This window comes from Ptychodera flava, assembly GCF_041260155.1.
Source record: "Ptychodera flava strain L36383 chromosome 23 unlocalized genomic scaffold, AS_Pfla_20210202 Scaffold_24__1_contigs__length_23054250_pilon, whole genome shotgun sequence".
Lineage (NCBI taxonomy): Eukaryota > Metazoa > Hemichordata > Enteropneusta > Ptychoderidae > Ptychodera > Ptychodera flava.
The window spans coordinates 8,192,547-8,208,796 of NW_027248278.1; the positions used below are offsets into that span (position 1 = coordinate 8,192,547).

The 16,250-nt window shown below is 37.9% G+C and overlaps 1 protein-coding gene across 1 annotated transcript; it reads right to left on the reverse strand.

Moving 5' to 3' along the window:
• Nucleotides 1–470: 470 nt before the first annotated feature.
• On the reverse strand, nucleotides 471–15,754 carry LOC139125035 (FAD-dependent oxidoreductase domain-containing protein 2-like). Its single transcript, XM_070691147.1, has 8 exons — nucleotides 15,687–15,754; nucleotides 9,608–9,694; nucleotides 7,381–8,061; nucleotides 6,254–6,505; nucleotides 5,364–5,609; nucleotides 3,883–4,072; nucleotides 3,145–3,373; nucleotides 471–2,476 (listed from the first exon to the last, which is right to left on the reverse strand). The coding sequence occupies exons 2-8, from the start codon at nucleotides 9,612–9,614 to the stop codon at nucleotides 2,294–2,296; spliced, it is 1,788 nt and encodes a 595-aa protein (XP_070547248.1). The 5' UTR covers nucleotides 9,615–9,694; nucleotides 15,687–15,754; the 3' UTR covers nucleotides 471–2,293.
• Nucleotides 15,755–16,250: the final 496 nt, after the last annotated feature.

Below are 16,250 nucleotides of genomic sequence, written 5' to 3' on the forward strand. Positions count from 1 at the left end.
TCACTGTTTCATAAATTGTTCCATTCATTGGAACAGACTGAAGCCTCATCATGGACAGCAAGGTGTTTAAAGTCCAAACATGGTTGGTGTCCTGAATTGCAAATAATCTTTGCAACCTTCACCCTTTGAGTCGGTACAAATTGAGCACTCTGCTTATAAACCGGAGCAAAGGGCACAATATTTCTAATAATCACCCGCTCGTGGGCGCGAAGGGCGTCTTGTTTGTTTTGCAAAGCCCATTATTAATCTGTTATGACAGTCCATGTTTATCTCAGGTCAGGCCAGTTCAGGTCAGGTCAAGTAAGGTTGGCTTTTGTAGTTCTTCCGAGAGTAGCAGGCATACACACAATAACAGAGTACACCTATGGGATAGATGGACTCGAACTCTCACACGTTTACAACTACTGTATAGATCACTTGTGTAGGTTCATTTGAAGCTAGTGGATTGACTAAAGTTCTCACATGCTTAATTCTGTAAAAATCAAAAGTTTATTTTTTCAACGCAGAGATAACATAGGGATGGTAGCCATTTTGAATTCCAACTATCAGTGAGTATTGGATAAATTCTCTGGTATCAAATTTTGCACTCCTGTTTGCGCTCCTGATTTTTATTCTTGATTTTGAAAGGGACTGGTCTGAAGTTTCGTTCAGGAAAGTTTGAGCGAAAATTTTAGTCATTGTTAACCCTTTGAGCGCCAAAAACTATTTTTGCCACCTTTATAAAATATACCATAGTCAATTTTTTTCTGATTTTTGGCAAAAATTTGATAAAAAACTATAGCCGATGAAATGTGACATCCATTTGGTCCAAAGTTATGAAAAAACTCACAGAAAAGTTCACAAAATATTGGTAAAATATTGCATTAAAATTTGGGCGGGAAAAATAACAGCAGTCAAAGCTTTAGGGTTAATGTCGTGGCGTGTACTATCTTATTCTCTGCTCCGACGTCCGTTCTGGTAATGTCAACTTGGTTTGGAGGGAGGAGGTAGAATCACATTCTACCAAATTTACTGACTGTTATTTGGTTACATAATAATGTATTGTATTTTAACAGGTGTAAAATAAAACTGAAGTATACGGTTGTTACCGGTTGAACAAGGAATGTAGTAAACGATAGCCTTCTAGAGAATAAGTATATCTTTAAGATACGGATTGTGACTACACCTTTATAGGACTTTACATCCTGGCACCTTTGGTGGCATGTCGCATTCAAATTCTACATTATCCATGTAAGAGAACTGAATAGTTGTGTTACACGCAAGGTAAAGTGCATTTCATTAGAGACATCAGGGAGTATAGTTGGCTGTTCCAGAATGACCAATCAAATGGTAAATTCTTATATACATACGAGAATGCAAGGTGATTAAGGGGTCATGGAATGTTTACGTTTAAAGCTCTGTATAGCGGAGTCCCTTACAATAACAGACCATTTTTATCTCCCTTAATTTTTTCTCATTTGATATAGTTATAAACAACATAATGGTTTTTACATGACAAGTACTTTTGAAAAAATTATGCTATCGCCATATCGATGAGAAGCGTGATTTGCAACAGGCTTTGAATGCAATCAAGTAACATGGGCACTGAGAAAATAGCGAGACACACAATAAAATGATGGTTATCTAAAACACCCTGAATAGAAAATACAGAGTCTCAACACACAAAGAAGACTGAACAACATATTGTACAGATCAGCATAATCAACGGCAGAAGGAGAATTTACTTTAAAATATTTTATCCAAACATGGTCTTTAGGAGGAGATTTCAAAACTCCGTTTGGCACTATTTATTTGTATGCATTTACCTAAATTCTAGGAACGATTTTTGTTAATAATATTGCAGCACTGTACTTCTGTTATGGATGATAAATATAGCTCAAACGGAAAAGCAAGAATTACAAAGAGCAGAATGACATATATCAGGAGGTACCGTGTTGAGAAGATAAAAAAAATTACATATTCTAAATCCCAATGGGTCATACATGGAAATCAGATGCCTGATATATCAAACTACATTTGCAAGTAATATCATTGACTTTTATATCGATGCTAAAGATCATTATCTGGTTATGCCGATATGGCTCCCTTTAGCAATGAAACAAATGTATTGATATTCATATTGGATCAACGGTAAATCCTCTGAAAATGTTATTATAAGAGATACTATGGGTGACTATTAAAACTAGAGAGTATTACAATCAGTTTGACACAAACAGAACTGTGGTTGATACGGTAGGTTACAATAACCCTGACAGAGAGCATTGCCTTCTACTTGGACGATCTTGAGCTTTTCTTATGCCATAGCCGGGTCTTTTCTCAAAGCCATTGTGGCTGGTTTACACGATCCCTTCATTTCAAAGAACTCTGGTGGCAGGCGCTTCATTTGTTCTTCGTTGAGAGGAACGAACATTTTCTTGTGGGCTTCTTCGCTTGTGCAAAGAGAAGTGTCGTAATGGGCGCCAGGTGAAAGGTTTGTCTGTAATTTAAGCAGAAAAACGCATGAACGACGATATCCATCTTGTAAAGAAAGTGGTAAAGTAGTAATATCGGCTCTATCAGAAAAATAAATTAACGGCTGTTCTATCAACTTGAAAAACCTCCCCGCCAATTATACTAAGGTTGATGTTAAACCATGTATCGAATCTATTTGGCCTCATTGTTAATGACACACGAAAAAAAATCATTTCTCCTTAAGGTAGAACGCGCCTCGGGGATAGATAGTCGGACTCTGAAATTTCTACAGTTCTTTTCAGATCTACCCCTTGTGGGAGCTCATGAAAAACTTTCACCCGCTTAGTTTTTCGAAAATCGAAAATTTGATTTTTCCCCTACAGTTGACATAGGAATAGCGGTCATTTTGAATTTCAAATTTTGCAAAATGTTGGGTGATTTTTTTTCGCTTTTACCACACTTTGCACGCTGACCCCCATTTTTTATTGTTGATTTTGTATGAGAATGGTTGAAAGTTTCATTGAGGAAAGTTTGAGCAAAAGTCTAAGTCAATCACTTTCGAGGCGCATACTACCTTAGGGTGAAAACAAACAGAGAGAGAGAGAGAGAGAGAGAGAGAGAGAGAGAGAGAGAGAGAGAGAGAGAGAGAGAGAGAGAGAGAGAGAGAGAGAGAGCTATCACTATAATCCTCACATGTTTGTTGATGAAATTTCCGATCCTGTTGAAATTCAATCTTATGTTGTAGTTTTTGAAGTTCTTGATATCGAAGCGAAGGAGAAGAGATTCGTTACAGAATTCTTCACCGGCAAACTTTCCCTTGTTGTAGTAGGAGACGCCTGGACGTAGAAAAGCCTGGCAGTCAGGTTTAAACAAGTTTGGCGAGAATCCCCATCTTGTAGCGATTTCTCCATGTTTTCCGTGTCTTGTTATGGAAATAAAACAATTTTATGTAAGAGGTTAGTTTTCTCATTAGTGTTAGTCTCCAAATAAATATACTAGAAACAAATTTCAGAGAAAAGCGATGGACATATATCATGTAGACAGTTAATATCAACAAGTAATAATAGGAAAACTAAGGACAGCGGTAGTAACAACGCTGAGAAACGAGATAAAAAACCTTAATATGACAAAGTTGCATGTTTGGACAGCCTATACATTACCAGACACAGCGTAATATACCTATGTGACTAAATTTTATGACACTTGGTAAACCGGAACAAAAATAGACCGACTATTGCACTTTCGGAAATGCTTGCGGTAATACGAAAATCTAGAAAATCGGATAATTCGGAGAATAATCACTATATACAAATGAGGACACTTCAGAAAAAGTCAATGGATATATGCAAATGAAGACATACACTTCATTAAACATCAATGAATGTAGATGCAAACATAACGTGATTATAATAATTAAACTCCCTCCCTCACCTGTCAAAAGTGTACGTCAAAACGACAACAAACATGTGTGTCTGGCTAGTAAAGTACTCCTTGCTGAAGACGTATTCCACCGGGAGATCCTCGTAATAGATTGGTTTCTTATCGCTTTCTTCGGGTACGATAACAACATCACATAGAAAACTTTGTTGCTGATACAGACTTGCACAGATTGATACCCTATCTGAAATAAATATATAAATAAATAGATAAATATTACGTTAGTTTAGCAAGCATCTAATTATGTTACTACTTAATAATTAATTAGGTGATTTAGTACAAGCTTGATAAATAATAAATAAATAAATAAATAAAAAAACAAATAAATAAGTTAATAAATAAATAAATAAAAAATACTTGTTAGATTAGTTTAATGAATCTTTAATAACGTAACTATCTAATTTGTGATTAATTGATAAAATACCAGTTGGGTACATAATTACCAAGATGCCTTTTTTAGAATTAATTGAATTGCTTTTTTTGAAAATCATGTTCATTTAGATTGTTACATCTTTTGTTAAGCAGATTACTTTATAGCATATTGTTGATTAGAGATTATCCACGCACTTATAATTAATAGTTCTTATGTAAAGTTTGCGTAGAGACTTCTGGTATAAATAATTGACCTCGTTGACCTCGATGAAATGAATAACCGCACATCGTCGTGATCTTCTATTTTAATTGGCCATTCAGTCTTTCATTTCTCGAACGTTTTCCACTTTATCGTTCAATTTGGAAAAAAAATTCATATATTACATTTTTCATGGACCAAGACATTACAAGCAAAACATGTAAAGGATTCTTTCATGAAGTAATGACACTGAAAGAACATAAACACATGAAACTACTTCATACAGTGTTTGATATATGTAGGTCGCACATCTCTAGTGGCAGTTCTACCTTTAGGGAGATATTCTTTACTGTAACCCAAGAAGGGACTGTGTGCCCATCGACAGTCGGGCAAATGGTTTCCTGTCTCAACGATACAAAGTCCCTTGTTTGGGCTATAATATTTTTATTACATGTGTCTCCTACAAAGTTTTCTCTCCAAATGTTTGACTTTATTAGCTAATTACAGTCATATGCTTTATCTTCATGTCAAACGAAAATCTATTATAAAGAACAATTTTACTTCGAATGACGCATTTGATATTTAAGTCACTGTTATGCGGTTTATCATTTTTGTCTTGCAAATTTGTCTATAACTTGATTTCCTATGTAAACTGTGTAATTTGAACATTTTAAAAACCCATGGTTGTCAAATTTAAAATAGTTCCGGCTCACTTTCAGTCAAATAAAGAGTATACGGCCCTCAACGTCATCATCGAGTAACCAATGAATCCAAAGGGGGCGCGAAGTTCGATATACGATTCATGTAATAACGTTAACATATTTTTGTTTTCCTAAATAGGTGCAGCCATAAAAAGACAGTGAGGACGCCTGGAGAAGAATGTGTTAAAATATCATGAACTTACGAACGATATGGTCACTTATAGCCATCGCATCTCTTCCAAGCTCAGTTGTGTGATATGGTACATCGTCGTATTTCTCCCTCAAGAGATGATAGAGTGTTCTGACGTTGTATCTGAAACCGTGGATGAATCCGGAGGCAGCTTTACGGTCCCTGCTTTGCATAGCTGTACCGATGAAGAACATGTTTGGCACATTTTCTGACTCCCAGTTCTCTTTCAACACAGGGAACTTGTCCGCCTTCCTTGTAGCTATGATCATGGAAATATAATGATAATGTACTCAATACATAATGACATGTATGGTATGACGTTAAAACTGAAGTCTGCAAAATAAACCATAAACACGTTCATAGGTTCTTTGTAGTACTTTTCAAGATTCCAAAGAAAATCCCTGTTGTATTGACCAACAGGTGAACGGACTAAAATTTATCATTGTGACATGTTGCTAGATATTTCTCCAATAAAAGGGAAAACAAAAGATTCTTTGTTTTTGTGTAAATTTTTTTCAAGATAATATGCACCCAGAGAGTGAAAGACCTAAACTTTTGCTCAAATGTTTCCTGAGTGAAAGTTTCAACCATTCTCTTACCAAATCAAAATATAAATATCATGGGGAACCGATCAAATTTGATATTAGAGAAACAAATCACCAAATATTTACCGGGGTTTGATTTTCAAAATGGGCGCCATCCTTGTGTTCATTGAATGGGGCAAAAATGAAAATTTCGATTTTCGAAAAACTTGGACAGCAAAAATTTTTCTGACTGCAAGAGCTTTAAAATGAGCGCCATCAAGTGGTAGATCAGACAAGAATTGTAGAAATTTGAGAGTCCGAATATGTGTCCTCGAGGCGCGTTCTATCTTAAAGTATTATGATAGATGAAGTATACTACCTGGCTTGCAACTGTCATCAAATATGTCGAGATCCACATACTTGAAGCCTGCGCAGAGAATCACCTTATCAAAGGAGAATGCACTCTTGAGAATCACCGGGGGGTCGTAGTGCAGGCAATCACACTCGGCTTGAACTTCAATCTTCCCCTTGTCTGTCTTTTTGAGGCCGACGACATTCAGAGCGGTGTATGAGTGAAGACTTTTAAGATGGAACATGTCTAACAAGTTATTGTTCACAGCTCTGAGGTCACCTGTACAATATCAAAGTAAAAAAATGATGGCTGAATAAATACACTTACTTTCGCATCATTAATCGCCTTAAGCAAAAACTTTATACGTCATAAGTAACCAAGACCCGTTTTCGAGGATGCCTTTCTAGTTTTGACAATCATGGCATACTCAATTGTGCTCTTTTCTGACAATTATTACCATAGACGTGAATAACGTGTGTAACAAAAAAGTTATAATATGCAATTATTACTGTACAAACATACTTTCGAAGACTAGCAACATTTTTCATCGCGTTTTTGTAAAGTAAAAATGTATTTCACCGTTTGGTAAAGAATGTCTAACGGGCAAGTGTAGCTGTGATAGTAATGCTCCATTGCTATGTCAAAGGAGCTCGAAAATGCCATTAAACTTCAAGATACTTCTTTACAGATGGGAATCGGTTTTTGCTCGTAGTTCCTCTAATACGGCAATATAGCTTTACAAAATGAGTTTTGAGGATCGCCAAGGGAAGGGCTCCCTGTGCTACTTGTTGTGCCCCGCTATCACAAGGTTAGTTGGGGTATTGAACAACCATTGTAACGATTTAGCCAGTAATATAAAGAGTAGTAAAGGGGTACGTGTAGGGCAAATGAGAAACTTCAATAACAATTTAATTATTCAAGAGAAATACTCTACAGAACAGGTTTTGCCCGGATACACTGAGAATCTCCTTCGAGAAAACAAACTTATAACTAAAGATATAATTTGCGGGAACATATGAAGTGGACATTGAACTATGCTGACTTTAAAATGTTGAAGGGGTATTTGTACCAGCCAGGCAAGAAAGTAAAATGGCACTTCAACAGCATAGTATAGTGCTTTTGGAAAATTATGAAGTAGTTCCATGAATTCTTACCTACAAAGTGGGAGTCCCAGGCAAACTTGGGTATGGCCTGACCAAATAAATGGATGACAGAGGCATGAGCCGACAGGTAGTTTGCCACTTCAAATGCGCTGTTGCCTCGTCCCATGATCGCAACAAACTTTCCGGTGTAGTCGCTCTGATTTGTACTGTGGTCACTGTAGGTGTCGGCCAGTTCGATACCCGGTATGTCTGGGATGATATCCTTCGTTGCGCCTGTCGCCATCAGAAGTACCCTACACTCATACTCCTTCCCTTCCTTGCTTGTCAGTTTGAATCGATCTTCTCCGGACTTGGCACACTGGACTTTGGTGATGTTGTTGATGTAGGTCTGGTATATGATGTTGAGGTTATTCTTGTGGGCGAAGTCGTTCAGGTATCTCACCAAAACATCGGCGTGGGGGAAGAGCTCCTCCGTGTATTTGGTGAATCGCAAGGTATCGTCGTCACAGAGGAGGGAGTTCCAGTCGTGTCTCATGTTGTACTCCTTCTCCGGGAAAGGATTGTGTACCTTGTTGATGGATATCAGTGTGCGATGACGAGGCTGGGTGGTGAAAAAGTTTCCCGGTCTGTTCGACCCTTCCAAGATCAGATAGTCGGCTTTGTCCTTCTCCATGAAGTATCCCATCTGAAGACCCGCAGGTCCAGCTCCAATGATGATGTATTCATGGTACACTGAACGCAAACACGTAATAAAAAAGGTTTAAATAACGAGAAGACATGCAAAACGTAGCCAGTTTTTGTCCAAACTTACACAATAAATTGTTATTGTCGAAAGCTATTCTGAATCTTCTTCAGACCTGTCGACATCTTAAGGTAGTATGCGCATAGAAAATGAAAGACTTAATCTTTTGCCCAAACGTTCCTGAATGAAACTCTCAACCATTCTCTTAAAAATCAACAATAAAAATCGGGAGTCACCGTCCAAAGTTTGGAACCATCGAAACAAATTACCCAACATTTACAGATATTTGAAATACAAATGGCAGCCATCCCTGTGTTAACTCTATGGGGTGAAAATAAAATTTTCGATTTTCGAAAAAATAAGCCGGTGAAGGTTTTTCTTTCCCAAAGAGCTTCAAAATAAGCCCATACAAGTGGTAGATAAGAAAGAATGTAGACATTTGAAAGTGCGACGACTGTCTGTCCTTGAGGCGCATTCTACCTTAAAAGTGTTTTCTCCAGATACCTCTAGGCCTACTGCCCCTGTCTCAAGACCTACATACACAATGAATACCTGGCAATGATTGTCTAACCGCCAAAATAGTCGAAACAACCTCTGCCCAGTGAGTTTCTCATTCAATTTCAAATTGAGGGGTCTTAGGATGGAATTAGCTTTGTAAACGTTTGCAATCACTTCATTGTTTAAGGTAGCACGCACCTCGGGGACAGATATTAATACTCTCAATTTTTACAATTCTTTTCTGATGTACCACTTGTGGGCATTCATTTTGAAGCTCTTGGTGTAAGAAAAATTTTAATGGGCTTATTTTTTCGAAATTCGAAAATTTTATTTTTCTCAATTAACGCAGGGAATGTGGCCATTTGTATTTCAAATATCGGGAAATGTTGGGTAATTTGTTTCGATAGTTCTAAACTTTGTACGGTGACTCCCGATTTTTATTTTTGATTTTGAAAGAGAATGGTTGAAAAATTCCTTGAGGAGAGTTTGAGCAAAAGTTTAAGTCTTTCACTTTCGAGGAGTGAACTACCTGAAAAACATTTAGACAATCCTCTATTGCACACAACCAAGACACGTGGTCAGCAATTAATGTATCGCCCTTGAAAGCATGTAATGTCACATTTGTTCTTAGCCTAAGTGAAAGTTCAATTTTTTTGTGACAAACCCTCTTACAAATTTAAATTTGCCGTTTTCAGAATAAAACAAGAACAATTTGATGCAAACCTAAAAAAACTAACTGGTGAAAATCATTTTTCAAGGTTTCTATATGAGTGCATGGATGGTTTGCACTTGTGTGAATATTATCTACATTTGGTTAACAAAAATCTGCTACATTAATGGTGCATTTTAGAATTGTCGCAGATTAGGAAATACAAATGTCATATCAAATCGTCTTCTCTCTTGTGATCAAGGAAGAGAAGAACAAGTATGTAACGTTGTGGTCTTTCAGAGAAGGCATGTTATGAATAGCGTCCCCAAGAGGTCATGCAAACAAAGTTAAGTTACAGTATTAATACTAGGACAAGATACGTATCTTACCAGCCATTGTTTCCCGCGCTGCTGACTTGTGGCCTCGAGTAGATTATCGTTCAGACTGGTAACTAAGTATGCCAAGTTGTGCTCTTCCTAGTAACAGATATAAGGAGGTAAATGACCCTAGCGGTTTATGCATAATTGATAAGTTTAAATCAGCTTGACTCAATTGCTTTTGATTTCGTGTGCACCTCTGCCATTTCAACCTTTTCTATCAGGTTTATCAGGTTCATCAGCCGGTAGACATAGGGGTATATGTACTTTATGTTATCCATCTCCCTATATGGAGTTTTGATAGTGGCTCTGAGAGATTAAACGGCTACAGGTTGAAATTAGCTTTCATCGCTTATAAAGAGACTGAAATAAACCTGAAAGTCTTGAGATACCCATGTCTTCGAGCATATCGCAACCTTATTCATTAGAGATTAATCAAAGACATGTGTTTAAATCTAGCGTCATACTATTTCGATGTTTCTAACGTTCGATTTACGAAGCGTTTGACATCAATTGACGAAATACGCCAAGGATAAAACCAGACTGGTGTTTTTTTCCAAATAACTGTTCTTCAGGGTCACTAGTTTGTCTCGTTACTACATACATCTGTACTACGTAAACCGCCATTTGGAATGCCCACTAGGCGTATCTGTGAATAAATACAGGCTATCTGTATTGCCATATCAGCAATCCCATTGTTTTTCAAATGCAAAGAGCTCAGCTGAGGGCCAATTTTGTACTGCCAGAGTTTGTACATTGTAGTGAAGCATGCCGAACTAGGCCAGAATGCCCTCGCAGAAGTCATTATACAATATACGTTTGTTTCTCATTATTTTTCTTTTACGAAGTATCATTCTGGATCTTTTTAAAGGTAGATTGCGCCTCGAGGACAGATATTCGGACTCTCGAACTTTTACAATTCTCTTCTGATCTACTACTTGTTGGGGGTCATTTTGAAGCTCGTGGAGAAAGAAAAACTTTCATCTGCTTAGTTTTTCGAAAATCGAAAATTTTATTTTTCTCCATAGAGTTAACACAGGGATGGCGGCCATTTTGAATTTCAAATATCGGTAAATCTTAGGTAATTTGTTTCTCTAGTGCTGAAATTTGCAAGGTGACCCCTGATTTTTATTCTTGATTTTGAAAGAGAACAGTTGAAAGATTCCTTAAGGAAAGTTTGAGCAAAAGTTTAAGTCTTTCACTTTCGAGGCGCATACTACCTTCATGAAAACAACAAAACATAAACTTTTAGTTGCATTTATTATGGTAAAATGACAGGACAGAACAGGTCAACGTTTCAGAACTGACCTGTACATTCCGTATTTTATAAGATCCGAAGCGAACTGTCGTTTTTTCGTACTTCATTTTATGCGAATATGAAAAAGGCTGACATGCCGGTCTACTTTGGCTCACAAAGATGAGAATTTACGTTCACTTCTTCCTAAGCCCAGGGCCACAGTGACGTGATTATAAGGATGAAGAATTACATCTTTTGAGTGTAAGGATGCTAACAAGCAATTATGTTTCTGGTCTCAAAAGTTGAAAAATTACTTTTGTGATATTTGAAGCATGAATACATTTTCCGAAATTTAAAACCCCTTTTCGACGGATGTTCAAGTGAGAATTTGTGTTTTAAAATTCATATAGCCGCTGCGATATTTGTAGAATTTATTTTTGCGGATTTTCAGTTAAAGCCTCAGCTGAAAAAACCCACACAGATGAAAATTAGAATCAACTCCCCGTACGTCACAAGTCGTACAAGGCCTTCCTTTATCGTTGCCTTCCGTCGAGTGTCGATGATCAAAGCAAACGCGCCGAAGATGGAGATCTTGTCGGCCATCCCTTTGTGCGAACGGCAGACCATTGATTCGTTCTCGCAGGTGTTGCCGCTTTACACCTTTCATACTAAGTGATTGGCATTTCATTGGATTGGCGCCAATGAACGCTTGTATCCAACCTAAAACAGGCAAATCGTTAGACCAAGACGTTCTACCGTCGGGGACGGAGATGTATGCTGTATACACTCACAAATGTTAAAACCGTGAAATTTTTGAGTAAAGTTATTGAAAAATGAGAGGGAATTTCAGATAGCTGAATTTGTTTTCTTTACTGTGCGAAAGGACAGGCTGACCTATCCTCACCACTGTGTTTCTCAACTTTTAAATTTTACGAACGTGATATCTGCACTAGATAACGTTGGCAAAGGATCTACTACGGCTTAGTGATAAGTCTACCCCGAGACTAATCATCCTCGGCTCGTGCCAACAGATTCATACTGGCCGATTAGGGAAGTCAAAGTTTTGTGGGTAAGAGGTGACCGAGAGTACACGAGGGGAAAATATAAAAGGTGATCGTCGCAAATCTGCAATTACTGGCCAAAATTTAAGATATTTTGAATCACATGTTTGGTTCTGTCAGTCATGCCATCGTGATTAGGTCTATACAATTCACACATTCCTCCACGTTTGAAGGACACCAGCGATGTGGGCGGTACTGTTTGAAAATGCGGACAATTTATTTTTCAGTGAGCATGCGTGGCTGTTGTTGCAGCTTGTGAGTGAGCCGCATTTCTCTTTTTTGTTGATTGTAACACTATCAATCGCCTATAAAGTTTTGTTTTCGACGCTCTTGCATAAGGGATTTCCAAAAAAATGTAATATAAATTTGCGGAAAAATATTAATATTTTTGCATATTTATGAGAGAACAATCATGTATACTGCAAACGGCCCTATTAAATAATTTTCTGAGTTTCAAAGTAAAAAACACGATTGGAACTAATTTGGGATTATTGGATGGAAAAGTAATGTCGATTTTATCTACAAATGTAATCTCATCTGCTTTTCTTTTTACATTACACACTTGTTCCATAAGTAATTTGTAATATTGAAACATTCAGCCATACGACACCTAACACGTCTGAGAAATATGAAAATCCAATTATCCCAAATCAGTTCCAATCGTGTTAAATAAAAAATTTTCCACGGTGCTAGGGACACTTTACTTTATTCAATGAACTCCCTTATGTCACCATATTTCGCCAACAGACATGGGAGAGAACGATAGGTGGAAAACATGTCAACTGTACCTCAGAAGGACGAGGTGTTCGTCATCAAGATTTAAAGGCAAGGAAATAACCGGACATGCCCATGTTTCACTTTCTGTGAACAGTTATTCTTTTCTCGCTGCAAGAGCATCTGCAGTTACAGACTTCTTATTTCAAGAAGGACTGCTGTCCATGAAGGAGAAAAACAGTGGAGAAAATTACTTTCAGCTCTGTTCTACTCTAGAATGTGTACAGCTTAAGTAGTTCCGAAATCTACATAATAATATTATGATTATAATGAATTTAGTAGTTGTTTGAACAACACATAACTCGAAGCAAGACAATATCGGTTACTTCAAGATTCTTCCTCACCAGTCGCCTATGATTTCAGATGATTAACATTATAAACACGATTGGAACTAATTTGGGATAATTGGATTTTCATATTTTGCAAATGTCTCAAAAGTATTACGTGCCATATCACTGAATGTTGCAATATCGCAAATTACTCATGAAAACAAATGTGTAATATAAAAAGAAAAGCAGATGAGATAACATTTGTAGATTAAATCGGCATTACTTCACCATCCAATTATCCCAAATTAGTTCCATTCGTGTCTATAATAATCAACATGACCGACAGTAACCTTGAACACTACACTGCGTTGCTATGCTTATTCCCTTGAGCATAGCAACGCAGTGGAGTCTTGGAGGTTACTATTGGTCAAGTTGATTACTATAGATCAGTGCTAATCATCTGAAATCATGAGGAAGGGATGAGATAGGTGTAACAGTTACAAAAAGCACTGCTGATCCATGATGTAGGCGATGTGTATTATGGTTGTGACTACAATTTCGAGCTTGGTCACGTTTCCTTCAACAAAAAACTTAATTTTAGGATAACACCTTGCTGTGGTGATTTTGTGTTGTGTGGGTGTAGGGTGTAGGAGACCGGCAGAAAGACGCCTTGCCGCCGGGCGTTTGAGAGGTCACAGCATCTCTTTTAAGGTAGCGTGCGCCTCGACATAAAAAGACTTACACTTTTGCTCAAACTTTCCTCAACGAAGCTTTCAGCAATTCTCTTGACAAATCAGGAACAAAAGGCCTGGGTCAGCTCGCAAAGTTTGTTACTAGAGAAGCAAATTTCCTAACATTTACAGATGCTTGAAATTCAACATGGCCGTCATCCATGTCATGTAAACTCTATTGGGGAAAATTACATTTGCGGTTTTTTTAACAGGCCGAATATCTGTCCCCGAGTCGTGTTCTACCATAATAGGAACATGTATTGTACGTTTTGTACCGCCAGTACTCCTGCAACACTGATAGCCAGTGATATTTACTGACCCAATTTTCCAAGTAATTACTTCCAAATCGAATAAATCTAGCACGACTGAAAAACGTGAAAATCTTATCTAAAACAGTCGCTTCAGTCCAAAGTGCACTGCTCTATAATTAACCGGGTGCCTCTACTAAAATGTACTGCCTTATGATTACCCAGGTGCCTTTACCAAGGTAACCGCGATGTGTCCGGCAGTTACCTTAAATAAACGTGCAATTCTATGTTTATTCCTACATGAAAACGACTTCTGGCCAATAAAATTCCAGTAGGTACTGACGGCAACCCATAATGCCGATCTTCGATCAATGCTCTATTATCTGTATACCGCAGAACCTTTTCCTATTTAAATACTTGTGCAGTTAACGTTTGAAGTTTGTTTAGCTTTTCCAGTACATGGCACTTATTTGAGCATTGGAATAGACATCAAATCAGGTCCAATAATCGTTATCATTCAAGGTAACTAAGAAAGTTACCAGGGCCAAGGAACATATTGAAAATGACAAAGGCAATGGGGTCATCTTGAACCACAAAATAGTGGTGGTACCAGGTGTCCGGAATGGGTAAGCGTACCCTGCCAGCTAGCCGCACCCGTCAAGATTGACCAAAAGCGACAAATCCATTGTTATTTGGTGAATTCACCAAATTACTTTTGTGAGTCAAAATTTGGTATGCTGTCACTCATCATTTGAGTAACAGACAGGTCATATTTCGAAATAACACGTACAGGAAGATGATCACTATTCTCGCACAATTACAGGCGTTTGCTGTCTTCTCATACGCAAAATACTGGCCCACGGTTTGAAACACTCTTTTAAATTCCCGATAAGATTAATGTCATCGCAGCCATCATTGAGATAGGTAATGTAAATGAGATTCAAATCCCCTGACCCCCGAATAGTCTGTTTATCAGACATGTTATCAAGTTCTGCAGTACAATACAAACCACATCACGTGTCATTGTCGTTTGTGTCTGAGCTGCACGTACAGACCCGAACTATAAAGTGTTTATGGCCCACGCGGACAAGGCAAATACGCTTTGCATTACCCCCAGTTCTTATGAAAACGTGACGTGGAAGAAGAAGAAGAAGAAGAAGAAGAAGAAGAAGAAGAAGATTTCGTTATATTTGAGGTAGTATGCAGATTCTGAAACTTTCACACTTCAGGTATGGTCTACTACATGTCAGGGCTTATTTTGAAGCTCTAGGAGTAAGTATAGCCCAGTTTGAATTTCAATTATCGATATATATTGGATACTTTTTCCAGTACCAAAATTCAGACGGTAACCCCGATTTTATTCTTGATTTGGGAAGAGAATTGTTGGAAGTTTGCTTCAGGAAAATTTGAGCAGAATTTTAAGCCTTTCATTTTGGAGGCTCGAACTACCTTAAGACTGTCGCAACTGCAATAAGCCGAGTGCTAACCGACTGGCCAGTTACACTGCCAGGGGTAGTTGGCGGGAAAATAATCTTAGGCAGTGTCGAACTCACAAAGCCTGCCTTATGCAGAAGACACATTTCTTCCTTTGACTTTCGTGCCGTTCAATTGACATTGCGTTTGTGTCTCTAAGAGGAAAGATGAACATGGCCTTTTCAACTGTAATGAAAACACAGTCTGTATATTTTTAACTGAGCCTGCACAAAGTTTGATGAGTTTCTGGATCGTCTTTGTGTGGGATGTATGTAGGTTAAGAAATATGATAACTTACCTGCCAGGCTGTCTCCCTATAAGACTGATACTTCATCAGCATGGGCTTTTATAGCTCTCCGATTCACAGACTATGAAATGATTCGTCATTGTCTGTCACGTGAGGGTTAAAGCGAACCCAAGAAGATGACAAATTGGGAAATAGCGTTTAGTTGGCAAATGTTCAACCTTTGATTCCAGAGTTTCACGGTTTTTTCATCGGGGATGAACACACTCTGTTGCCCTACGAACGATTTGAAAATCCTCACAAAAGTGGATGAATTCCTGTTTTGCCTCTAAAATATTGATATCAAAAAAGTCTTTATCTGTGAATATATTTATATCTCAATCAGGGACCGTTTATTCTGTTTGCAAGGGCAAGCCACTTCATTTGATTTCTACCAATTTTTAGCTAACGTGTGTAAACACGTGGGCTAATGTCATAGCGATGTCTGTCTGTCTGTCCGTGTGTGTGTGTGTATGTGTGTGTGTGTCTGTCTGTCTGTTTACACGATAACTCAAAAACGCCTGAACGGATTCAAGTCAGATTTGGTACACAGGTACCATATGCTACTCGCAAGAACTG